At 37.0% G+C, this 17,265-nt stretch overlaps 1 protein-coding gene across 10 annotated transcripts in view; it reads left to right on the plus strand.

The window, feature by feature from the left end:
* Positions 1–17,265, plus strand: part of KIF21A (kinesin family member 21A) — an 87,193-nt gene that overhangs the window by 38,547 nt on the left and 31,381 nt on the right. For 6 of the 10 annotated variants that reach the window (XM_068189721.1, XM_068189724.1, XM_068189722.1 and 3 more), the window contains 13 exons: positions 680–795; positions 4,778–4,973; positions 5,787–5,976; positions 6,590–6,653; positions 7,427–7,630; positions 10,841–10,879; positions 13,071–13,155; positions 13,329–13,446; positions 13,805–13,993; positions 14,908–15,107; positions 15,493–15,600; positions 16,704–16,772; positions 16,875–17,086. In XM_068189721.1, the coding sequence (XP_068045822.1) occupies positions 680–795; positions 4,778–4,973; positions 5,787–5,976; positions 6,590–6,653; positions 7,427–7,630; positions 10,841–10,879; positions 13,071–13,155; positions 13,329–13,446; positions 13,805–13,993; positions 14,908–15,107; positions 15,493–15,600; positions 16,704–16,772; positions 16,875–17,086 (1,790 nt within the window). The remainder of the gene's footprint in view (positions 1–679; positions 796–4,777; positions 4,974–5,786; positions 5,977–6,589; positions 6,654–7,426; positions 7,631–10,840; positions 10,880–13,070; positions 13,156–13,328; positions 13,447–13,804; positions 13,994–14,907; positions 15,108–15,492; positions 15,601–16,703; positions 16,773–16,874; positions 17,087–17,265) is intronic. The other 4 variants (XM_068189723.1, XM_068189725.1, XM_068189726.1 and 1 more) reach the window with 1 other exon arrangement.

The raw sequence follows: 17,265 nt of genomic DNA on the forward strand, positions 1-17,265 counted from the left end.
TTTCCAAAGCAAGAATTTGCAGTGCAGGGCGCCACCTAAAGCAAAATCCTTCAGTTTGACTGAAGTGTGTGCGGTTCCCATAAAAATAATTTCACAGCCAAATGTTTGATTGTTTATAAACATGCATTAGATCCTTTTAGTAATGGAACAGGATAGCCATGGACTACAAGCCTTTAATTTCAAGTCTTAAATGCTCAAATCATTATCAGACATTTTTTGCTTTATAATGCTGATGTACTAAATTCTGTTTTTTTTTTCCTTCATATAAATGCCCCATATTTTATTCTAAATATAGCATAAAGCAGATTAATAAGGTTAATTTTAAAGAAATTATAGGTACTGTTAGAGATCAACTTTAATTATTATCCTAAGCAAATGTTTGTTAGATTAAGAAGTGCCAACTTTAGTTTGTGACTGACATGAGATACTAATAGTGCATATGAATTCTGCTAAGCGCTTTGGCACTTCAGTACCAGACTGTAAGTCATCTGATGCACTGTTGATAACACAAAAATTTCTAAATGTAAAATACAGAAATCTTCAGAAATATTTTAATGATAACTGTCATGAATATATTAATTTTCTCACAATATGCTGACTCCAGTTTATAGGTGTTTTAATATAAACCTACACAGGACCTGATTCTGACTTGTGTGTTACATGATTTGGTGTTTTATAGCTGGCACTTGGCAATGTAATAAGTGCACTGGGAGATAAAAGTAAGAAGGCAACTCATGTACCATACAGAGATTCAAAGCTTACAAGGCTACTTCAAGACTCTCTTGGGGGAAACAGGTATGAAAATTGGAACATTTTATGTATTTCATTGTGAATGTGCACAAATGAGAACATAATCTGCAGAAAGTAAAATGAACATTAAATGACAATAAAAGTCTTATTGGAGGAAGATTCTGGAGATAAATTGTCATGCAAATAATGCTGTCAATGGAAGGGAAAGATTTTAAAGAGGATTTTTGCGTTGTTCTTTTTAGGGCTATTGTTATTTTACTGGACATGAAGCTTCAGATTACTTAGAAGTTACCATTTTCAGGCAAGTTCTTCCCATGAGGGTATCTGTAGATAGTACAATTAGTAGGTTTTGTTTACAGCATATTTTAAAGCTGTGATGAGTTTCTCCTTTAGAGGTGTTTTTATTTGTTGTTGTTGCTTTGTTTTTTAAATGTCAGTGAATTGTTTGCTCTGACTGCCGTACACAGGAGCTTGGAGTCAGTTTACCACAGTCGCTTCCATCTTTTTAGAGATTATATATCTCAGCCTATGATGCATCTGTTCAGTTACCTGATGTTGGATTGCAGCCTAATTAAAAACAAAGTAGTCTTTCACCAGGGTTGTTTGAATCCATTTGTATACATTCTGCACATACAGTGAAGGGAAGCTTTGACCTCTGTAGGCTTTATGTTAGGAAACATGAACAAATTTATTAGAATAATACAGATTTTGTATTTGTAGTGCTAACATGTACAAATAGAAGAGGAACCACAGCTGAGAATATTTTAGTAAGATAGTACTCTTGTTCAATACACCTGGCTCCTGTGTCTAGGAGAGTGGGAAGTTTTTACACAAAGGAGTAGGGAGACGTGGACGAAAATTCTCAAACTGTTGTGATACTCTTCAGAGAGATAGCTTTAGTAACAAGTTGAAGCACTGCAGTGTGAGGGAAAAGAGAGCCAGAAAAAACAAGTAAAATAAGAGCTAGAAACTTTCAAAAGTGCAAAAGGGGGGAAGAAACTCAGATTTACAAACAAACCAGCAGAAATCAAACAGCATAGCTCTGCTAAGCTCTTTCCATAAATAAATGCAAAAAGCACTTCATTAATTTTTTTTTTGTCGAATATACCAGCTAGTGAGAATGTTTCTTTTCAAACTCTTTTAATATCGGCCTTTTGTAGAAATACTACTTTGACTCTAAAATATTTTGGCGTCCCACAGCTCCAAGGCTCCCCGCCGTGTTCTTCAGGAGCAATCCCGGAGTTTATTTAGTGTGCGGTGGGGGCGGGCAGCCGAGCCCCGCGCAGACACTCCCTCCCTGCCCCCGGGAGAGAGTCACAAGGGTACAAGGGAGAAAAGTCAGGGTTTGTCATAAGGACACTGTCAGCTAAAGCAAAAGTCGCATATGCAAGCAAAGCAAGGGAAATCATTCACTTCATTCTCATGGGCTGCCAGGTGTTCAGCCCTTCCCAGGAAAGCAGGGCTCCATCATGCCTTACAGCATCTTGGGAAGACAAGTGCTGTCACTCTGAATATCCCTTCTTTCTCCTCATTGCCCCAGCTTCATCTGCTGAGCACGATTCCGTATGGGATGGAATATCCCTTGGGTCAGTTGGGCTCAGCTGTCCCAGCTGCGTCCCCTCCCAACCCATTATGCACCCACTGTCAGAGCGGGCTGAGGAGCAGAAAAGGTCCTGACTCTGTGAAAGCCCTGCTCAGCAGCAGCTCAAACATATCTGCATTATGGACCCAGAGTAGGTGTCTCCAGCACAAATCCAAACCAGCTGCTGTGAAGAAAACTAACTCTATCCCAGCCAAAATCAGTACAAATCTACAGATAGCAAATGCTGCCCCAGAATGTTTTTAATGATACTTGTATGTATTTTTTCTGTCTGTTTTCTGATTGATGAGAATTGTGTGGATGCCTTCCTTCCCCCCAGCTTTTTTGTATATGACATACATGCTGAGATATCTCAAATCAGCACTTTGCTGTTAAGGAAGATTTTTTTCATAAGTATTTTTATATAAAACCCTCACATTTTTAATGGTTTCTTGTCTGGCCTTTGACAATCAAAATGTGTGGATAAGCTAAATTTTAACAAATATGCATTTTTTCCTCTGGAGAATCAGATTTAGATTTCCTTATGCCTGTTCTGTAGCCTTCTAGCTTCCACCCTAGGTATAACCATCGACATTATTGTTTCTCTCTTAAGAAACACTTAGAGAAATTTTCTAGTAATGATTTGGGTTTGGTTGCAGTAAATACTGAGTTAACAGTGATGAAAACATTGTATCACTGTACTATTCTCACAATAATCCTTATTTTAAGTATAATGCTGTATTAGTTCTGAAGCAGCATTTAAATATTCATGTTTCTTGAATTACTTAAATAAAAATATGGAGCATTGGTGTTTTAAAAGGAATGTTATAACATATAATATGAAAAATGAAAACCTTCCTAACTTCAGGAGCACGGGGATCAATTTAAAGAAGTGGTGACATAAAGGAAGTACAGCAGTATTAAAAAACCCTAGTCCATTTTACAATTCAGATAGGAAACTGGAGTTCATGTTGTTCAGTTTTCAAGATGAACAGAAGGCAAAACCAGTTCTCTGGGATTTAGAAAAGTAAGCGCATTCTCAATGTGGGAATTAAAAAATTTGTTCCTGATCTTGCATGGCCTTATCTTGAGGACTAAAAGAGTTTGAAGAACTGACACAAAGATATGGGTGAGAACTGAGGAAGAGTTGCTGAAAGTGAATTTTTTTGTAGCCCCAGGCTAGTTACTCTTTCTAGCTTAGTTTCCCAGCATGTGTGGTGAATATAATTGTTTGCCACACAGAGTGTTGCAGGGATTCATTTGTTTGTTCCAGTCTGAAATTCTAGAAATTGAAGATCAGAATCCAGCCTGCCTGATGCAGATAATGTTCTTTTGCCCCAGAGACCGTTCTCTTCCTAACATAACTATCCAAGTTGTGACATACAATGGAGAAGCAAATTCCTTTAAAACTTGCAGGAGTGCACTCAGTCCATCAAATGCAGGTGTTTTGCCCTTTCTGTTGAGAATATAGACAATGTGTGCACCTTCAGAGTGATCTGCAGCTGGAATTCTGCTTCAGACCTTCTAGGTTGTTCTTACCTGATGTGAAATGAGTATGCTCCAGGGACTGAGGGAATGAACCTCCTGAATGATGGTTAGAGTGAAAATAGTTTTGGGTTTTTTTCTGCATTTGTCCTACTGGTTCCTACTGGTCTGTCTGCTTGATCTTTCATTTGAAGCATGGAATGTGTTCTCAGCCTGCAAAAATATCCAGTGATGGGATGGCTAGGGGATGTTGTAGGAAACTGAAAGGAGGATGGTTGTTCATAGGCCTCTTGGGCCAAGAGCTCAGGTCCTGCTGCTTTTTGTTGCAGAAAGTTGCTCTAAGCAGGGATGTTATGAAATGTGGTACAAATACAGTTTTAGACGTAGAGTGCTAAGGGTAAGTCCTAGTTTTGGGCTTCTGTTGGAGAACAGGAGATAGCTTGCAGTGGAGAATTCAGCCAGTTCAGAACCTGAGGTAGAGAGCAGGCACATTAGACTTGTATGGACAGGTAAGATGAGCATTTGGGCATCTTTCAGATGAAGCAGGTAAGCAACTTGGGAATTACAATAGACAGTCCCGACAGCTGCGTGATCCAAATCACTGTCCAGAAATTTAGGTTGACTATAAATTCCTTAATCTCAGTTTATGTATGATTAGGCAAACTGAATGTAATTTGAGAAATGTTTCTAGAACACACACATTAATTGCTTTTACAATTTCATGTGTGGAACAAGTAATGATCTAGCATCTCCTACTCTATGCTAGGGAGATACAAGACATAGCAGCTGTAGCACCTGCTGACCTTTGTGGTTCACGGTTTGGAGTGAGCTAGACGCAGAAATATTTTCACAAATACTGTGAAGTTGCTATTCTTGTTTCACCTTCTGGCTGAGGACCTGTTAGCTTCTCTCTGCTCTTTCTCTCCTTGGTGTGTAATGCTGACCTGTGTTTCTGCCTTCCAGTCAAACGCTCATGATAGCGTGTGTGAGCCCTTCAGATAGAGACTTCATGGAAACCTTGAACACGTTAAAGTATGCCAACCGGGCACGGAACATCAAGAACAAGGTGATGGTTAATCAGGATAGGGCCAGTCAACAAATAAATGCTTTGCGCAGTGAGATTGCACGGCTACAGATGGAACTCATGGAATACAAAACTGTAAGTGTATCCTCTTCGGATTTCTTCTGCTTTAAAATGCTTATAATTCCACAGGGTTTTGTTTTTTTTTTTTTTTTTTTTTTTCCTGTTGACTATTTCCACTTCATATGCTAAAAACATTGGAAAAGCAGCCCTGGCATACACAACAGTTAATTCCAGTGATTACCAGATGTTTTTAGAAAACATAGATTGTGTCCCCAAAGAAAAGAGATGTCAGCAAATGTCAGTGATATTTACTGATGATGCGTGCTATTTGCTTTTTGAAAGTCAACGAGAAAGTCACTTCCAAATCAAAAATGACCAAACCACAACTTAGATTGGTGCATAAGTGAATGTGTACAGTTACTGTGTATTGCTTTTGAAAACTTCCTAAATGGCTAAACCAGTTTGTTTTAAAAATCCAATCTCAAGTATATAAGGCAAATACTCATAGCCTCTTTCTTCCTGAAGTTTATTCAGTGTTTTCAGCAACAAAGGTCATTACCAAACAGGATCATCTTTTGCTCTTCTTGAGATAGTATTCTGATTTGATAAAGAGTTATCTTCTCATTTTTTAATCTCTTCAAGAACTTGTATTTCAGACTAAAGTGGAATTACACAAAACCCAGATGCTAAGTCTTTTGAAAACTAATCCTTTATCATTGTTTTAAACTCTTTGAGAGATTATCCTGTGCTACAAGTGTGCTTGGAATTCTAAGTCATCTGTGGATTGCATTTACTAAGTTAGAATTCTTTTTAAGTGTAGGTCCTTAACTAACAAAATATAACTCATTATTAGTTATTGACTAACAAAATATTTTTGCTTTCTTGAAGGGTAAAAGGATTATAGATGAAGAAGGCGTTGAAAGCATCAATGACATGTTCCATGAGAATGCAATGCTGCAAACAGAAAACAACAACCTGCGTGTTAGAATTAAAGCAATGCAAGAGACTATCGATGCTCTTAGAGCCAGAATAACGCAGCTTATGAGTGATCAGGCCAACCAAGTGCTAGCCAGGACAGGTATGCTGTGAATGTGCATAAACTGCTTCGTAAGTTCATGAACTTAAATTATCTATATGTTCTTGCTTCATTGATCCCTTGAAATGAAATGATACCTTTTTATTAGCACTGTAGGACCTCCTTTGGCAGGGATAGGCCCCCATATGATTATTTCTTCTGTTTCTGGAGTCTTCTTTTTATAATAGAAACAGTTTGGTACCCTGATTTGACCATCCATTTAGAAATGTGAACAACAGGAAATACGAAACAACATTTTGTGTAGGAATTATTTGTATGCTTAGCCCTGTAGTGGTTTAACAACCAGACCAAGTAAATTTAACTCCAAATTAAACTCCAGTTGAGTAATTTTGATTAAAGCATTGTTAAAATGCACTAATAGAGTAAACAAGTTACTGGTAGTCATATGGTGATCACATGAGAGAGGAACAAAAAATTTAATTCATTTTAAGAAGGAAAACTATTTTGCAAGTAAGTTAAGATTTACATGTGTAGCCCATGTGACTGTTTCCCTTTGCTGGTACCTTGTGCCTAGCAGCTATATTCAGATATTTATACTGTTGCCACCCTTAATCTTTCTCTTCCCTCATTCCCCTTTTTTCTCTGTCCTTCAAAGGGGAAGGAAATGAAGAAATTAGCAACATGATTCATAACTATATCAAGGAAATCGAAGATCTCAGGTATTTGCATTATATGTATTTGGACAATTTTTATTTAAAAAAAATAATAGAAGTGTTAGCTATACTTCAGCTGTTTTCCTGTGTGGGGATTACTTTAGGAGAGTGGTTCTTTAGCTTCTAAGGTCATCTGGTATTGCTCTGGGACACAAAAATGTAAAATGTTAGAGATCAAACTGACAATAGAAATGAGAGTAAGATGTTGCCTAAATTATGGTGATAACTTAATATTGTTGCACAAGGATAGTAAAACTTAGAACAATTCTTTTATAACTTTTTAACCTTGTATAAAAATGATAGCACTGAGAAATTACTTGTTATTTTTTTTTAAACATTGCTGTTAAAATTCAAAATCTCTTAAATATTTTAGATATTTTTATTTATCTATGGACATATACCAAGCAAAAATTATCTGGCCTATCCTCAGTTTATATTACAGCTTTTGTGTGGCTTTCATATACTATCTGTACTCATAAAGTATGTTCAGGTATGTATCTGTATATATGTGTCTGTGTGTATGTTCATACAGACGTTTTTTCATGTATTCTGTCAAGGTTATATGATGTATGTACAATATATATAACCATTGTGTAAAATGGTGTTTTAAAGGAATTTACTGCATTGTATTTTTTTAGACTTCCCCTTGGTTTGTAGTTTCTTTTTGGACAGAATGTAGTGCATTGAAGTTACAGAGGCAAAAGAGTGTACACCTCATGTACTGGCAATAGTTGCAAATTAATGGTCTATAATTCTTCCTTGTTTTGTCTTTTATTAAGAGCAAAATTAGTAGAAAGTGAAGCAGTGAATGAAAATCTTCGACGCAACTTGTCAAGAGCCTCATCGAGAGCCACGTACTTTGGTGGACCATCAGCATTTTCTGCTTCTATGCTTTCCTCAGAGAAAGAGACAATGGAAATTCTAGATATAGCCAAGAAAGATCTAGAAAAGCTGAAAAAAAAAGAAAGGAAAAAGAAAAAGAGGTGGTGTATGAATTATAATGCTATTTATTTTCGCTTTCTTAGTAAAAAGGCCTATTTTTTAATTACTGAGACTTAAAGAGACTTTTTGTGTGGGTTTGGACCCTAAACTGCTGTTCCTTCAGACCCTTTTACATGTTGAAGTTACAGTTTTTCTTTTACATCTTTTCTTCCAGTGAAGTCTGCAGTATTTGTAGATTGAGTGTCTCCTTTGTAATGAACTTTTCTATGTAATTATGCACAATGATAAAAGCACAGGTGCTCTCTCTAAATTTTGATGTTTTTAAAAAGTTCTTCTAAAATGCACCTGAAATTTAACAGAAGTTTGAAAAAATTATAAAATTTCTTTTAACTCTATGTCAAAACTGAAACAGCTTTCTGAAGAAAAGATACTCTGAATAGCTGGGGATTCTTTGGTAGCTATTGAAATGGCTTATTTTGCTTTATCTTTTGCTTCTATGAATGTTTTTTTAAGTTGAGGTTTCCTAATTCTCTGCAACATCATGCTTTGCTGGTTTTTTTTTGCTGTCCAACTTCTCATCTACTAAAATCCTCATAGAAATTGACACGAATGCCTATTTAGATAGCAATTAGCACAGCAAGGCTTTGTGTACTCGGAGACTTTGCATCCATTAGAAATCTCTCAGTTTTAGTTGAAATTTTCCATGCTTCTTAACTGTTACTCTTTTTAATCATGGTCCTTCAGACTTCTACAAGTTCAGAGTAAAGCTGTAACAGTTTAAGCTTGAAATAGTCAAAGTATAAAGTAGATGAGGATCAGTTGTATCTTTAATTTTAGGTCCTATAGCTATAAATCTGTTCACCACACAAATGTCTGATGCTTTTGGAGAACAGTAATTTTAAGTACAACTTGATTATTTGCATATCATTTTTCAGGAAGCTCTTAGACTTTTATGGGGATTTTGATAGATTTTGTCTCATTTTTATAGGAACTTGAGGGGAAGATGGAAGTATTTAATAAAATCATTAGAATTTTCTGTCCTCTCTTCAGCCAAGTGCTTCAGTATGTCCTTTAACTGTAAATGTAGGAACAAAGAGATTTGATTTTGTGTTTCTTAACATATTTTAAAATCAAACATGCATTTAGCTATGTGCTTAGGTAGAGCCTCAGTTGTTAGGTTGTGTTTTGTGGTTTGTTTTTGTTTTGTTTTTTTGAAAGCCAGTCATACTTTCTCAGACCAAGAAAGTAATATTGTGATGGGACAGCCAAGCAGTCTGATCCTAAAGTAGGGACTACTTACCATAAATTATTTTTGAGATCAGTTTTGAATCCTAGCATTATAGAATTAGAAAGCTGTAGAAAAGTTGAAGTTGGAAGAGTCCTCTTGATGGCTCCATCTTAAAGTGGGCCTTGCGTTCTATAAAATGGAGTCATACTCTTCAAAACACTGCTAAGGTTTTGAACACTCTACTGGCCTATCTACAGACTGCTTTGTAATAAATACTTAGAAATTTCTGAGGTGCATGTGTTGGGAGGAAAATTCCTTAGATGCTAAGAAATGTTAGAATTTGAGGGATTGTCATTCTTGCTATCTGCAGAGTGCTTCTATCCAATTAGTGAAAATTCTGTGTTAAGGTTATATCACTGTGAATTTTTATTCTACATAAATTTCAGGAATTGGTGGTGTGTACATTAATGTAATGCACTGACACTTTGCCCTGCAGTTTGATGAGGATTCTTTGTTATAATTCTGTCTTCTACAGGCATTTAGTAACATTTACTATTTCTTTTTAGTGTTGCTGTTCTTTTAAAGTTGTCTAACTAGCATTTTTTTAATTTATTTAAATGGGATTGGTAAGCCTAGCTACTGGTTCTGCCCCATCTGTTGCCTTTCTTGGTATTTTGTTTCCTGGGTATGGGTCAGTATGACAAAAGGTGCATAATTTTGAATACATACAACTTATTTAAATTGTTGTGAGGTAGCCTGAGGGTCTAAGAGCAAGGTCCTGAATGAGCAGCAGGTATGTAGTGTTAAGTACTTGTAGCCTTAATAAGCACCTGTCATAAAGTTTATTGGAAACAGTTTACACAGCAGTAATATTTTGCCTACTGATTGGAGTATCCCACAGTGTGACTTAATGTGACTTACCCACTAGAAGCCCCTGAGCAAATCATCCACATTCCTTTCAGTTGTTAGTCAGCCTTATAACCTGGTAACCATTTCTGTTTTCTTTTCACTCCCCTAACCTTAATTCAGCTAAATTAGTGATGAAAGTTACATGGGGATTGGCTTGCTAGCTCTTAGCTGATACCAAAGGAAGGTGGTAGGCAGTACAAGGTGAAAAGGCAGCAAAAGCTCTTGCCTGAAACTTTGTCATAATGGGAAATGAGGAATTTCAGTAGTTGATGAATTTTGAGCCATCTCTATGCTTATATGTGTCATGCAGACTTTTTTTACTGATAAATCCACATTTATTCAAGAGGGAAGAGTGCAGGCAGAAATACTAACATTTTGTCCATCTCATTGCTTCTGGTGCATGTTTTTTGTTAATTTATTAAAAAATAACAAAAAATTATTCACTTGTACTTTCTCAATCCCAGAGAAATAAGCTGCAGTTTTCTACTTTTTATTTAAAAACAGACAACAAAACCCAAAGAAAAACGAATGCAGTTTGAAGATTTTTTTGGTATTAATTTTATTCAGAATATGTTATTTAGAATATTAATACTAAAGTTTTTGTATTCCTACTTTATATTACAATATGTTGTCAGCATATATAAAACTAGTGCATTGTTTTTTTTCCTGATATGTTTCTGAGAATATATAACTTTGTGTCAGTGGGAGTATTTGCAATTTTCAGTATTTTACCAGCCAGTTTTAAGTGGAGAAAGAGGAGAAAGCTTTTCTAGAATTGAGATATTTTCTTAATCCATTATTAGAAATAACTCTCAAAGTTAAATATACTGTCTAAAATTTCTTCATTAGTGTAACTTGAATTTACTTGTTATCAGTGGCAAATTAGTTAACCTACACATGCTTCTTTTTTGTTTTCTGTTCACTTTCCAACTGTCCAGGATGTATTGCCTTTTTACTGCTTGTTGTCTCTTGATGGTATCTTTTAAAATTTCATTTTAAACTCCGCAAGCTCGATATATATCATTTTTTTACCTTCTTATCACTTTTGCTTTTCACTGTCTGGTTTGTCCTTCATTGGCTTGGCCTTCCAATACTGTACCTCGTGCTTTTGAAGGCTACAGAAACTTGAGGAAAGCAGTCAAGAAGAAAGAAGGTTGGAATATTTCCCAGGTTTTTAATTACCTGTCATTTCAATTAACTGGTTGTCATACATGAAAAGAAGTTGGGCAGATTCATAGGTACTTCAGGAGTAGTTAATTTTCAGAATTCTTTCCTGGGTTTTCACTTTCAGCTAGTGTTTTAACTGGAAGAAGCCTCTGTTGTGGAATTGAGGTTGACTCTGGAGTTACACATTGTTGAGCAAGCTTTTGTGGGGAGGTGGCACCTTTGGGAATTCCTGTTGAATTAATTGTTTTCTTTCTTGCATGGCCTAAGAGAAATGAAAGGCAGGATGAAGGTGCAGTAGCATATATAGTATGAAATGTCTAGCAGGCAGTATATGACAATAATAATTTTGGCATGTGAGATCAAGAGTGTCTTGGACCATCACACCTCAGTCAAGTTTGCTGCTTTGGTTTCTGAAAACATGTGACGAAAGCCTTGATCATTCCTCCCATTCTGTTTCAGCCAAACCAGTAGATGAATAGTCATTCACAGAGAGCAGTTAAGCTGAGGGCTCTAAAAAGATAACTATATTATGATTAAAAGTAAAACTAAAGGTGTTTTTATTTTTCTGCTGTCTACTTTGATCCAAAACCTCATCCACTGAATTGATGCAGATGATGTGAATCCAGTAGCATACACATTAAGCAGTACAGGTCTACCTGGGAGAGCTGCTGGCTCTCCTTCTTCCTGTCTCTCCCCTTAGGCAGAACACAGATTCTCTGTAGTGATTAGTTCTGCACTAAGTGGAAGGGAAACTGGGGGTTTGCCTCAATTTACATGAGGATTGCAGCTATGATCCATTATCTTCTAGGCTTAATAACCAGCCTAGAACATATTCTGGTTTGAGGGAGAGGAAAATCTATGTGGAAATGAGATTGTATGACACAATGTTCCCTGTTAGGCATTTTTTTGTGTACAAATCTGGTTAGATTTTTAAATTGCAGCATCCCCAGCTGCTGCGTGGATTCAGATGGTCCAAACAAAAGCTTTCTGCCTTGTGCATGGTCAGCTCATAACTGGTAATGAGTGGGGCAGAAGGAAATCAGTTAGCATTGAACAGATTAAAAAGTAATACAACAGAAAATCACATGTACCCAGCACTGTGTTACTCGACAGGCACTTCTTAGATTTGAGCTCTGTTTTAATGTTGTCACTTACCAAGCTGCAGTGTCTCGAATCTACGGTATATTTCTTGTCACTGCACTGAGCGTTGGTTTTGCCCAAGAGTTTGATTGTGAATCTGAGCTCCTCTTGGGATCAGTGGAGGAAGATGTGCATTTCTAGCTTCTGTGCCTGATCAGTGATAGCACAGCTTGCCAAACTTTTATGCAGCTGATGTTAGTTGAGGTGGATTCCACATTATGCAGTCCTAACAGCATTTTTTCATTAGTACCCCCTATGGTGCCTAGCTCTATTCTGTCACAACTTCCCATCCATTGGAGCTTTGGGTTTTGTATGTGTAGCACTAGAGGGACTGATACCTGGTCTGTGACAATTTACAGTGTCATTGATTTTTTGTTTTATATTTGCATGTGATGTCTTAAATGTTCACTTAAAATGTTAAAACTTGCCCTAATGGGTAATACACCAAATGTTTAGAACAAAACCAAAAATACCCTGCTGTAAACCCTTTTTATTGTTGTATCAGACTATTTTGAGCATTCACTTTATGTAAAAGTAGATAACTAATCAAAAGAGTATAAATTATATTACGATAAATTAGGATATTGTTTAAGGTTTATACATAAATTTTAAGACTATTCTAAGTACAGTAGGCTCTGTTATAGCTTGAAAGCATAGGAATACCTGTAATGTACATTGTACTTGAACACCATATTCTTTTACTCTTTTGTTAAAGCTACTCTGGGTACACTGCAACTTCCATGCAAATTGAGTACTGCTGTAGTATATGGAGATGTGTATTCTGATTGTCCCAGTTGTGCAGTATGCTGGAACAGTGTGCTAATCATTACTATTACCTTGCAAACCAAGATTAAGAGCAATTAGGCACTATTTTATTCTTTGCAGAAGTTTGGAAGTTGCGTTTTACCCATGCCCAACACCTTACATTTTTCTACCTACACTTTGTTTTTCATCTTTATTTGGAATTACACCTTACTGGTTTGGGGGATGGGAGCCATTTCAGTTTGTGAATAATTTGTGTCTGCCTCTTCTACTAGTGCTAAGGAGGATAACACAGACAATGAGCAGGAGAAAAGAGATGAAAAAGGCACTTCAGAGAGAGAGAATAATGAATTGGAGGGAGTAAGTATTTATAAGTGTTTGGTCTATTTGTTCATTGTCTCTTTAAAGTTTTACAATGTTATAGAAAGAAAATTAGGAATGTGCTAGATGAATACTGCAGCTTGACAGTGATAGTCAAAAATGATTGAGGCATGGAAAAGCGTGGGGGTGCTTTAATGTCTGTATGTTTGTAGGAGGAAATTCAGGAAGTCAGTGATCATGACGATGAAGAAGAGGAAGATGATGAGGATGAAGATGATATGGAAGTTGTTGAAAGCTCAGATGAATCAGATTCTGACTCTGATGAAAAAGGTGATGCCAGCATAATATTCTGTACAGTTTTGCAAATAATATCTGTCAAACCTCAGGTCTTGGTAGGCAAGAAAGTGTATTGTCAGCCATCTGTGTGTAAGTGTATTGTCAACCATCTGTGTGTAATTCTCTGTGATGAGTGTGTTCTGTGAATTTTTTTTTATGATGTTAAAACATGTGATAGACAGCTGATCAAGTGTCCCTGTATGGGCTTTGAAACTGACCAGAGGCCAGGTTCTTGTGATTTGTGTGGAATCCTCCCGTGCACAATATGTATTAACAGTGACCCTAAGATTGCAAGGATTATCTGTATTCACATGGTCCTTGCTTTACTTTAACAGAAATTTTTCTATTTTAGAAAATTATCAAGCTGACCTGGCAAATATCACCTGTGAAATAGCCATTAAGCAGAAACTGATAGATGAGCTAGAAAACAGCCAGCGAAGGTTGCAAACACTGAAAAAACAGTATGAAGAGAAACTAATGATGCTACAACATAAAATTCGAGACACTCAGCTTGAAAGAGATCAGGTTCTTCAAAACTTGGGTAAGAAGTACAAAATCATTGGTCTTGTATAAGCTGTTGGACCATTTTCTACTTCTCTCATTTTCTTTTTTCAAATTTGATGAGAAATTGCAGAAAACAGAAGTATGTTTTGTACCCATAATGCCAGTGAATCATTCTTTATTCATTCTAGTTTCTATCAGAATTGAGAGAAGAATTTTTTGAAATGTATTGCTACTGACAGGTATTTGATTTGGGTGAATAAGCATTTTCAGTTTTCTAAGAGCTCTCATAATCCTGGAGATAGTTCCTGATTAAAAGGATTTTTGTGTTCCTTCCTCCCCACTTTCTTTTTATTTGCATGAGAATAAAAACAAGAATCAGTGAAACACACCTTTCAGAGGTGTTTACTGACAAACCTTTTGGAATATGTATTAGTATTGACATGACAAACTATCTATAATTCAAGAGTCCCAAGCCACAAATAACTGCACTTCGGGAGTGTTGTGGAAAGTATTTTGTTAGTTTTTATTTTTTGGACATATATGCTATATGGTTATACAATGTCTAAGCTTTTGCTGTTCCCCTGTTATTACTTAGACCTTCCCCGTTGATCAGCGTCAGAAGAGGAATGCTAGGCTTGATGGCTTTCAGGAGTGTTGTTATACTCCTGTGTACATATGTGTGAATGTATGCATTTGTGCTTTCAGGTGCTCAGATATGTTGCAGAAAGTCAGAGCAAAGTGTTAAAAGTTGATGTCTTACCCAGAATGTATATGAGGTGGAAAGTTCAAAGCAATGCAGGTGGCAGGAACTAGAGAGAAATTAGGTTGTTTTAAAGGTATTGCAGAGCAATACTGTAGCAGTTCTAGAGCAGAGGAAGTAGTTATTTGCTGTGGCTGGCAAAGTAAAAGTACCCTGAACAAAAGTAGATTTAGAATTCCCTTTTACTCTAGGTTCTGTAGAGACCTATTCAGAAGAAAAGGCAAAAAAAATCAAGTCAGAATATGAAAAGAAACTCCAAGCCATGAATAAAGAACTGCAGAGACTTCAAACAGCGCAAAAGGAACATGCACGATTGCTTAAAAATCAGTCTCAATATGAAAAGCAGCTGAAGAAACTGCAGCAGGAGGTGACAGAGATGAAGAAAACCAAGGTATATTTCAGTAAATTGAAGTGTTGCACAATGAATGTTTACTGAAAATTGGGTTGAAATTTCCTGTGCATCCATCCATCTGGTAACTCTGTTCTTGCTGTTATCTGCTTAAAATAGAAGAGATGTGAGCACCAGGCTGTTCTTGAGGAGAGGGGCAGCTTTTAGGTTTAATGAACAGAAATTAAAGTATCAAACATGCATAAGCTTGCACAGCTTATTAGCTGTTATTCAGCACAGAGTAAAGATGACATTAGATGGAAGGCTAAATGGCTAAAAGCATGCCATATAGTGGAAGATGGCAATTTGAAGAGAAAACTCTGTGTGGTTGGGGCAGGGAGCAGCACTTCAGTATGAACAGCTTTTCTAAGTGATAACTTCTTTACAGGTTCGCTTGATGAAACAAATGAAAGAAGAGCAGGAGAAAGCTAGAATGACTGAATCTAGAAGAAATAGAGAGATTGCACAGCTGAAAAAGGAGCAACGGAAACGAGAGGTGATTTGACAGATAAAAGAACTTTCTGTGGGAATTCAAAGCATCCCTCTGGCTGCCGTGGAAGGTCTGGGACCCTGGCAGGGGGTCAGGAACTCCCCTGTACAGAGCCCCGAGAGACACTGTGTCTGATCTCTGTCCATGGAAAAGAGTTTTCAATCTTACCGGATGAATTACAAGCACTGAGTGTTTAATATAAGTAGTAATTAGTGTGGCACAGGTGCAAAAGTAGAATTTTAGGATTCTTGATAAGGGGTTCAAAGGAGGCAAGATGGAGGAAACTGGGCGTGCCTTGTCCTTTTTCTTCTTCTTCATGCCCTCCATGTTTCACTGTGGTGTTGGCATTTTTCTGTTGGGTTTAGGCTGGGACACACTGTTCAACATGGGTGATAGATATTGGCACATTATTGTAAATATACCACACGTAGTTTTTGGTATATAATGTTTGTAACATCCCACTGAGGGGCAGAGCCCTGCACACTGTCCTGCAAGACAGACCTGCTGCAGGTCAGAGAGAAAATATTTTAGATAAGAAGAAATAAACAACCTTGAAAACCAGCACAGACGAATTACGACTCCTTCTTTGGCAGCGGGGCTGAAAGACAGAGACTTTCTACAATCTCAGGAGCATCTAAATATCACAGATCCCAACACTTTCATTTGGAATAAGCATGTGTCATTATGATGTTCCTCTGCTTGCAGGCACACACCGTGTATATGCATTCACTGAGGCAGGCATGTACTTGTATATTTGCACCAGTGAAAATGCACAAAATTTGGTTTGACTTCCATGCAAATACAGTTCCTAGCTTCAGGTGGTAAATTTTCTATTTGCTGTTGTGCTTATTGAGTATGTATATCAGTGTTATCAGTGAGTTAGTGATTACCGAATCTTCACAAAGTTAGTTTTGATAGAATTGATGCAGTGAAGCACTTATTTTTGTTCTGCACTAGGAAGATCAAGAAACAATCATGACTTGAGTCTTCATGTCACAGCAATTTTGCAGATTCGTACTGATGTGTAGAGGTCTTTTTTTTTGTTTATACAATGCAGTCCTTGTGAGAGAATGGAAAAAAAATCATATGCTGCTTCTATTTTTTCACAGCATCAGCTCAAGCTTCTGGAAGCTCAGAAGAGAAACCAAGAAGTTATCTTACGTCGCAAAACTGAAGAGGTACTGTGGTAAAACACCAATGCATCATTGAAAACAGAATGATGTTTTATTGCTGTAACTCAGTTTTGGGAGAGTTAATTGTGTCTTTGCACTGTGTTCCAGGTCACAGCCCTTCGTCGGCAAGTAAGGCCTCTGTCTGATAAAGTGGCAGGAAAAGTGAGTCGAAAGCTGAGTCTGCCTGAGCATTCCATGCAGGAAGCAAGTTCTAGTTTGTCAGGCGAGCATGATGGCTCCAGAACAGCAGCACAGCAGAAGATGAGAATTCCTGTTGCAAGGGTTCAAGCATTATCTGTAACTGCAACAAATGGAACAGGGTAAGGGTAAAACTTTTTAGGACTCTTACAAGAATTGAAATTTGTGTGGACTTTCTAGGAGGTACTGTTGCAGGAGCTGTTAGTTGTCAAACACTTACCATGTAATGCTCATAAAATGGGCATTTTACCATTATCAAATGCAATTTACGATTTCTGTGTTTAATAATATAAAATGGCAT

This window comes from Anomalospiza imberbis, chromosome 5 (genome assembly GCF_031753505.1).
Source record: "Anomalospiza imberbis isolate Cuckoo-Finch-1a 21T00152 chromosome 5, ASM3175350v1, whole genome shotgun sequence".
Taxonomy (NCBI): Eukaryota; Metazoa; Chordata; class Aves; order Passeriformes; family Viduidae; genus Anomalospiza; species Anomalospiza imberbis.